Here is a 10,228-nt window from a genome sequence, read left to right as displayed (position 1 = left end):
TTTTTTTTTTTTATATATATCTGAAGTCTCCCACTCTCATCGCAAGCTTGCTTAGACATAGGGGTAATCACCTCAGTTTTTTAGATCATTTAACTTAATTTGTATTTTTGTATTCTATCTAAGTTGAGTTGAAATATAATTATAATAATAATTTAATAAATAAATTTGATAAAAAAAATAATAATAATAATAATAAAATATTAGATATATGACAACCAAAATTCTAAGTTTTATATTGTTTGACAATATAAATGAATTCTTCAACGGCTATTATTTATATTGGTCTGGCTCTCAATGCAATAATATTATAATCACTTTAGTACCTACCGAGGACTCGTAATAGTGACCACCGCCGGGCCGGTTAGGGCTGTTATTAATTTTTATACAAATTTACTGCTGTATTAATATTTTGTAACTTGACATTTACAAATTGTATAACCATAGATAATTCGTAAACAATTATGTTTAACCATTAGATTATCAGCTTATACACAATATTATTTCTTTTCGTTATAATACTACTTACTAAAGACCTGCACGGGCCGGGCCGGACCTTCAATTAGCACAAGTTACGGGCCGGGGTGGGTTGGACTTTTCTTAAATAAAATCCGTGCCGGGCCGGACTATTTTTTAAACAAAAGTTACGGGCCGGCCCGAACTTCTCTAAAATAAAACTGAAATGTATATTATGTGATATTTGTTTTTTAAATTTTTAATATTAGTTCTATAAGATTTTTTTTTATTATTAAATATGTTAAAGATAAACAATTTTTTTTTGAAATTGTATTAAAAGTGATGTTTTAAATTAATAATATTTAATAAGTTCGTTATAATATATTAGGTACTTAGTACTTACTGCTTAATTTGTTATACAAAAGACAAGAGTATTTTATCATTTCTTTTTCATTTCTAACCGAGCCGGGCTTTCTAAAAATTTTACCGGACCGGGTCGGGCTGGGTTTACTCACCTAAAACTATTTGCGAGCCGGGCGGGGCTTACTCGTCTAAAACTATTTCCGGGCCGAGCTTTTTAAAAATGTTAACGGGCCGGACCGGGCTGTAAAGTATCGGCCCGTGCAGACCTTTACTACTTAAATCTGCATGCAAGCGACTTTATTGTACAGTGTACACTAGTCAGTAGTCAGTTTATCATTCTCAAGCAATTATTTTCCAATTTTTTACTGCATATTATACCGCATATTTTGATGTTTTTTAACGCATATTTAAGCTCATATTTTAGTACTTTTTAGCGCATAGAGTTCTAAGCCTTGATAATAAACTGACTGAACTGAAAAAAAAATGCCAACGGCACGTAGTATTTGTTGTCGTTTGTCTGTTGTTGCCAAGCGGTAACCCATCCAAGTACCAATTTACGTTCGACGTTGCTTTACCTTCTCAGTGATCGTACAAGAACTGTTGTATTTAACGTGGTATGGTCGTTGGCGAAGAACAGGAGAAAAACAACATTATTTATGTAGTGTTGTAAATTTTTTATTAAATTAATTTTTTATATCAATGTTGGCTATGCTGCATATCAATGTCCTATCCACTATTTTATCATCTACATTTTTCTATATAGTGTAACGTTTTTCATCAGAATCTCTTTCTGCAAAAGCTTCAAGACACCTTCCCTCACGTCCTTTTTTTTGTTAAACTTAACGTTTTAATTTTTGCTTGGGTTTTCAGTTTAATTATTCTTCATGAATAAAGAATATATTATAAAAGAATCTGTCACTACACTGGCAATCGCAATTGCAGATCACCAACAGATTCCAAATGAAATTTATGTGTCCACTTGTTTGGATAAAGTTAATCAAGTATTTAAACCCCAATGGATTAGAAATCAAGTAATAATAAAAACTATTCTTTGCTAAATTATAAGAAAATTAAATATTTCTACTTATCACTACGCCAGGGCTGGGCAATATCTTAGATAGTAGTATTCAAAATACATATCTAAGATAAATATAGTACATTGTATTCAAATACATTATTTTAATGTATCTTGTATCATATATTTAAACACTTTTTTGAGACTTGTATCTAGTATCTAGATACATTCAAAATGCATGTAATAATAATTATGAAACGGCAACTATTTGTGGATTAGCCAAGACGTCCAAAATCTACTGAAATTATTAAAAGTATATTAGGTTATTGTTTAATTTATCCATGTCTAACAAGGTGGAATTCATTATTTGATTCAATTAGCCAACTTCTTATTTACAAAACAAAACTAAATACAGTTTTCCAATATTTAAATACTAATTATGTTTTTAAAGATTTAGATAATTAGAGTATTTAGAATAGTATGTAATTTTATTAAAACAAATTGATGTGTTTTAGATTATTTACAACACCAAGCTAATTGTAACTACAGTGTATTAATTCCAACATTATTTTCACTCAAATACTGGCTTGAATCGTTAAAAGAAAAAAACTAAGATCTTTGTCTACTATGATTACTTCATTAATATTATCATCGAATACAAGATTTTATTCTTTTTCGAATTTAATACCTGAAGTTAATTATGTTATTTTAGCTACATGTTTTCACCCTGCATTTAAATTATGTTGGCTCCCAAAAACAATAAGTGATCAAGAAAAAAAAAAAATTCAAAATTTATGTATTAATGAAATAGAGTGTAGTGTATAACAAAATTGTTCGAAATTGAATCCCAATCTAGTGAAGAATGAGAAGAGTTTTTTTATTATTTTTTCTTCTGAGCCAGACCAGTTAAGACAACAGTCAAGTAACGAACTTAAATATATAAGTTTTTTAAATAATTGAAATAAATCATTTAGTTGCTTAAATAACTATCCAAAATTAAAAAAATAAATATTTATGAAATATAACACAAACCTAACCTCTTCAGCTGCTGTTGAACGAATATTTTCATTTACTGGGCTTATTCATTCTCCGTGTAGACCTAGTATGTCAGATTATACTTTTAAAAATTAGTTTCTTTAAAAGGTAACCATTATTTTATTTAAAACATGGAGTATAAATTACTTTTACTATAATACTACTTATAATTTAATTAAATTTAAACATTTAATAGTTAATAAATAAACATTATAATTTATATATTTTTTTTTTATTGTAACTAACTTAAATTAATTCATAAGTATTTATACATGTTTAAAGTATTTTGTATTTTGTATTTAGATACTTTGCGGTATCTTGCCCATGCCTGCATTGCGCAACTTACAACATGAATATTGTTCATTATTTTAATTCATTTATGTACTATCTACAGATATTTCAAATATTTTATTAATGATTGGAAAATATTCTCATGATTATAAGCATAATTATTATATTATTATTATTATATTTTTCTACATGACTAATTCATAAATATAATTATTATACTATTACTAATTACAATTTTTTTTTATCGCTAAAAGTCAATCTGTACTTTGTTAATTTGAAGATTATTGATTTGTATAAAGGTTTTGTTTTTGTTTATGTCATAGGATGATATTATATGTTTATTTCAAGTATGTCAAGAAATTAGTCCAACAGATACAAATTTAGTAACTAAATGTTGTAGTTTGCTTATCAAAATATTACCAAAACTGACTTCTGGCGAAGAAAATCTTTTAATAAATACAACTTCCTGGATATTATCATCCATTGTTCAATTAGAGAACCATAAAAACCAATCTAACCAATTAAATGAAATCCTTAATTTATATGTTTGCATTATTCAAGCATATAAAAAATTAAATATCAACAATAACAAAGTAAGAAAATATTTTAAACTACCTATTTGATCAAAATATTTAAGTATTTATCAAAATTATAATTTTAAAGCATTGAAATTGTATGTTGTTTAAAAAAAAATTATTTTAGATAGTTTCTCAAGTAATAGTTTTACTATTACCATTATTAGAACAAATAAAAAACTACTCAAAAGATACACAGACAAATATTTGCATACTGACTTCTATGAAGGTAATAGAAGCTACTATAATTATTTTAAAAGATTATGAGTATGTTAACACTATTGGAATAAATTTAATTCATTTTATGGAACAGTTAATTAATAAAATTAGTAATATACAACTTTATGAGCAAGAAGTAAGTTATCAAAAATAAATAATATTTTTAAAATATTGGAACAGTTAATTCTTTCTGATTAATTAAACTATTTTTAATTATAAATATTGTTATCTATGTTAAACTAGTATTTGACATTTGAACTTTGGTAAATTTAAATTTAACTAAATATAGTTATAATTTTTTTAGGTTTTAAAATATGCGTTACAAATATTGTTACAACTTATTGATCAGTCTAAACAGTGGACTAATGAAAATTTCAATAAATTGTTACCTATTGTCTTAGTATATTTAAGGTTTGGTTTGATTTTTAATCAATCCAAATTTATTAATGATTTGCAACCCTCCCCCATTGTTCAGTGGGAAAATCCATCAAGACTTGATATAGTTCCTACCGTAAGTTATATTTAAAATTAATTTATACTATTCACATAGACCTGAATTGGGGGAGTTTAGCCTCCTAATAATTTCCATAAGCCCTCTAAAAAATCCCATCACTCTTCAACCAATATCTCATTACGACTGTTAAATTATTATTTTTAGCAGAAAAAATATTTATCAAGTCTCTATACTAAAATAGGAAATATAGTATTCATGTATAAAAGGTTTAAATTGTGTTGTATTAGACAATAATTTATATGTGATGTAAACCAAATATCAGCATTCAGCAACATAGGTAGTATATTACTAACACAGTATATAGCTTCAAACTAAATATAATTTATTTTATATTTAAAATTATTAGAACAAAAAAAATAGAGATGTTATTCTCAAACTATATACTGATAAATATAAATATATTACAAAATAATAAAAAATAAAATAAAAATTATTACATTTTTAATTCTCATAAATTAATATATAATTAAATAAATAAATAGTTAGTATATAGAAATATATAAATAAAAGCTAAGCTTGGAGTATTATTTTATTTGTAATATACGACCGGTTTCAAATTAAAAATTTATAATCACTGATTATTAATCAGATATCTACAAAGTTAATAAAATGGTGAGTGAATATGGAGAAATAAAATAAGTCAAAATTTAATTAATTTTGTATATATCTGATGATGAATTATTAATTCGTAACCGGTCTTACTTTACAAATATAATAATACTCCAGGCTAGACTTTTATTTATTTATATATAAATATATTATTAAATTTTAAAAAAATAAATCTTATTTAGTATTAAATTATAATTTGTATGTTATTTTTATTTTATTTTTATTTTTATTAATTATATGGGATAAACCCTTTAAAACATATTATTTTTAAATATATACATTTTAGAATTCATTGTTATTTTAATTTTTATTATTTATTTATAATTATATTAATATATTTATTCTATTATTTATTATTATTTGCGGAATATAGAAGAAAAGGAATATGGAGCCAGGCCCTCTGTAAATCTCTTATATTAAAAATTAAAGTCCTCCCCCGTTTAGGTAGGCAAATTTATGCCTATGACTATTCTGTATTTTTGATATTATCCATATACTATAAAATAGTAATAATAATTACTTTTAGATGAATATGACGAATAAACAACGTCAAAAAAAAAAAAGAATTATTGAATCTAAGAATAAAGTACCAAAATTTGTTTCCATATCAGTTGATGATGAAGTTTTGATGAATGTTAAAGATTCAGATTTTTCAGAAGATGAACAATGTATTTCAAATGTGACTGGACATATAACTTTATACATACGATTATTGGCTGCGCAAACAATGAAAAAAATGTTCACTGTAAATTTTATATGTACATTAAATTTTGAAATTAGTTATATTTTTCATATCTTATTTTTAATTTGATTATAGATTATTGAGAAAAAAATGTTATTAGGATATTTATACTCAATTTTCGATGGCCCAATGAACATTCAAAACTGTTTAATTTCTGAAGTAGGAAATTCTGTTCGAGAACCTTCTTCTAAAATACGTGCTACTATTATAACTGCTATCACATCTATTTTTAATGGATCAAAAATATATTTTGCTCAAGCGCAATATAGGTAAATAACACATTTTTAAATACTTATTATTTGTTTATTAATTAGTTTTATAGAATAATTCATTTTTAAGAGAAAAGAAGGGTGCATTTACCACATGGTCTGAAATACTTGCCGATTATATAATTGCAATACATAATACTTTGTTGAAAGATTTTAGTATGGAATCCCATAGTGTCCGTCTTGTACTCTTACACTGTTTTTCTACTGTGATTACTAATACACCATACACGAGATTAAATAAAAATCTTCTTAAATCAGTATTAGACACTATACTTGTTTATACGAAATGTGAACCTTGTGGTTAGTAACATATTTTTCTTTGTAAAATTAATAATTTATAAATAATAATATTCTAATTTATACATATTTTATCCTAGAAAATTATATTAGAATTGGTGTATTTCGCTGTCTGACATCTATATTTAATTCAGAATTACCAGATTTAGAAAAAGAATTATTAATTGAAAAAAAAACCGAAATTGTGAATTTATGTTTGTATTTATTTAAAGTAAGTGAATATCTAAGTAAAAAAAGAACTATAAATATTTTAAAAAAAAATAATAAATAATTTTTTATTCATTTGAAGCTTGATTTCTTGATTTTCAGTTTTTAAATTAAAATTATTAGAATTATATATTATGTATTCATATTTATTGTGTTATATGTTATTTTAATCATAAAATTTAATACATTTTTTACATAAAGTCAACTACCTATATTCTATAATTATAATTATCACTTACTAATATTATATCAATACAGAAATTTAAAATTAATTGTTAATACCCTTTGATTGTCTGAAGAAATAATTTTTATTGATATTCATTATTTATTTTATGTTTATTATTATAGGAAACAAAATTATTTCTAGAAAGTGATCAAGATAATACTCAAATTATTGTACGCCGTCAATGCTGGCAAATATTAAATAGTTACTGTAATCATTATCATGGTTTGATTGAAAATAGGATGTTAATTAATATTGCCATTGAAGATATGAAATACCCTAAACAAATTTTGTTACGTAAAAACATTTTGTCATGCTTAAAGCAAATGTCTGCGGTGTCAGAAGGTTATAATCTTATAATAAAATATTTTGTGATTTTGAACAATTTATTAGAATATGAATGTTATAGAGAATGAATATAAATCGGCCCGATTAGAAAAATGGAAGTTAATATTTCGTAAATTAATACCACAAATGTTTGCTGAAAAAGATGCACAAACACTACCTATTCTTATTGAAAGTCTATCTACAATTGGATCGGATTTATTTAATGAACTTGAAGTATGCTAATAATCTAAAGTGATTTAGATAATATTCAATCAGTTACATTTTATATAACTTAACTTTTATAGGACGAATTAATTGATTCTTATTCTGATGAATTATTATCATTTATTACTTATGAAGACTTAAATATCCAAGCAGCTGCTATAGCAACATTGGGTACACTAATTAAATATGAAAAACTATCAAAAGTAAGTTAACCATGTATTCGTGTTTTAATAAAATATAAAATTAAATAAACAGTTGATTTAATTACTTAATAATAAGTTAATATATTTTTGTAATTTTTATAGAATCCAGTCTATATTGAACACACCATTGACAGTTTGCTTTATGTATCATCGGTGAATAAAAATAATTTGGTTCAAGAAAAATTATCATGGACATTAAATTGCTTAGCTGAAATATTATTAGAAAATTGGTTAGTGTCTAAAAAATATGTTACATTTGAAATTATCCATAAGAGCTTTAAGATACCATTAATAATAAATACATATATTTTTTTAGTTAATATTCTGAATACTAAACTCTTTTTATATCATATTTTTATATTATTTTAACTTATTCTAGGGAGTTGTATGAAATAAAAGATGGTAATTTGTTATGCTTAGCCAAAGCTGCACTTTCTACACTAGATCGTAAACCGGTAATTTAATGAATAAACTAATACATTAACAAGTTGTTCGTTGAAATTATTTAGTTTACTATGATTATTAATATTCATTCTAATATTTAGTGCAGAGCTTGTGGCACTAGAGCATTAGGTATTTTCCTATCATTAATTGACCATACTGATGTTACTATACAGCAATTCGGTCCATTATTTCAAGAATCTATAGAAATTTTGATTAATATTGCAAATGGAAATGATAGTATGAAAGTTAGTTGATATACATTGTATTATAAATAATTATTCAATATTTGATCTATAATTATTTTTTTATATTAGAACCGATGGAATAGCTGTCGTTCTCTTGGTACTCTTTATCAAACAAATTCTATTAAAAAATTATCAGAAACTCTAAAGGTAAATGAATGCGTAGAATACAATATTAATATTATTATAGCTAAATATTTTATTTTCAGAACAATGTGTTTAATACATTATCTACATTAATTACAAACTGCTGTAATTTTAAAGTCAGACATGTAGCCTGTTCATCATTAATGTTTAATCAACGAGAGCTCTACGGTACTAATTATATGAAAATGTGGCATAGACTGTTTGATGCTTTTGAAAACGCTCAAAATTTACCTCGTATTTGTGAGCATAAACATCAACAAAAACTTATAAATCAGGTTTGTTGTTGGTAAAATATTCAAATTCATATTAAATAATAAGTAACTATTCTTATTTACAGCTCTGTTCATCATTTTGTAATTTGTGTCGTTTCCTAGAACCAACTGACATAAGTAATTTAATGTATTTGTTTGAGTCACGTCTATATTTGATCCAAAATGAGATGGAGAAATTTTGCAATTTAATAGATGTTCCAAATAACTTGGATATGTTAACAGCAGCACACAAAAATTTGTATAATTTATTAAAAACTAAACAACTTTCATCTAAACAAATTGAAATTGTAAATGATTTACTGAATGTATTTTACAACCATTAGATCATCATCAAAGTTTCTCATTACATTATCTCACGTTTAAATATTTTATATTCAATTATTAAATGTATTTATTAACAGTTAAGTAAAAAAAGGTTCTATTATATGATAAAGTTGATTATCTTTTAAATAGGATAAAATAATAATTTTTCATTATTTACATGAAAAAAACCAAATGTAGTAAATATCCTTCTGGATTGCTCAAGTATATCTATAATTTTAAATATTAAAATAGTATTATTTAAATCTGATCAATTTATCGTATTTCGTAATATGCAGATAAATTTTGAACAGCCCAGATAAAAAATAATTGATAAATATTTCACATGTTACACACATACAATTTACATTTTAAGTAGTACAAAATGTAATATTTTTTTGAAAGGTATAAATTAGTTGCTCAGTTATTTATATGATTTCTATAAAGTAGATGGATAAGACTACTTGGAATGTTCATATTGACTGATTTATACTAATATTGAGTTATAAGTTATAACTTATAACTATCAATAGTTTTGAGGAATTTTCAATAAGCAAAATACAATTATTAAAAAAGTCAGTTTATTACAAAAAAAAAACATACAAAATGTAACATAAGAACAAATCACTACACAATAATCACACAAAATTATTATACCAGACTTTAAATAATAGTTAAATTAACACTTAGTCACATTTTAAATAATGAAAAATAAAATAAAGCACCTGACTATATTCTATAGAATAATTTGCAAATAATTAAATTAATATAACCATTTTTTAATAATGATAAAAAAAGTTCTAAAAATAAAACCTTAAAATTTCTATCAAATATAATGTATATATACCCTGAAAAATGTTAATTTTGAATATATTATTAGTCAGTTTTACTTAAATAGCTGTATGCAAATATTATAAAGTGTAATGAGAATAAAATTATTAATTATTTTAGTTAAGTACAGTTTTCCAAATATTTCTCCTGTAATGAGGTTTTTGAATATTATTAAAATAATAATATCCAAATTAATAAATAGTTTAAAGCACTCAAAATTGCACTATTTATAATTTATTCAGAGATATATTACATTTTATAGTACAATTTTAATCTGGTAAAAAATAAATCTACAAATGCACAACCGGTACATAATTATAAAATGTGTTAATTATTGTAAAATATTAAACAAAGTAAAAAAATAATAACAAAATTAAGATTAATTAAATAACATAAAATGCAAAATATAAAAAGTGATACGAATA

General features: G+C 23.9%; 1 protein-coding gene across 1 annotated transcript; it reads left to right on the top strand.

Moving 5' to 3' along the window:
• Window positions 1-1,564: 1,564 nt before the first annotated feature.
• Window positions 1,565-9,085, top strand: LOC112683360. Its single transcript, XM_025554366.1, has 17 exons — window positions 1,565-1,847; window positions 3,481-3,750; window positions 3,860-4,087; window positions 4,256-4,462; window positions 5,601-5,819; window positions 5,892-6,085; window positions 6,156-6,385; window positions 6,463-6,593; window positions 6,938-7,157; window positions 7,222-7,373; window positions 7,445-7,567; window positions 7,670-7,797; window positions 7,947-8,022; window positions 8,113-8,256; window positions 8,326-8,403; window positions 8,463-8,675; window positions 8,738-9,085. The coding sequence occupies exons 1-17, from the start codon at window positions 1,701-1,703 to the stop codon at window positions 8,993-8,995; spliced, it is 3,018 nt and encodes a 1,005-aa protein (XP_025410151.1). The 5' UTR covers window positions 1,565-1,700; the 3' UTR covers window positions 8,996-9,085.
• The last annotated feature ends 1,143 nt before the right edge of the window (window positions 9,086-10,228 follow it).

This window comes from Sipha flava, unplaced genomic scaffold (assembly GCF_003268045.1).
Source record: "Sipha flava isolate LNK unplaced genomic scaffold, YSA_version1 224_pilon_pilon, whole genome shotgun sequence".
NCBI classification, from domain to species: Eukaryota; Metazoa; Arthropoda; class Insecta; order Hemiptera; family Aphididae; genus Sipha; species Sipha flava.
The sequence above is the reverse complement of the archived record's forward strand: the minus strand, read 5'-3'. Positions and strand labels throughout refer to the sequence as shown.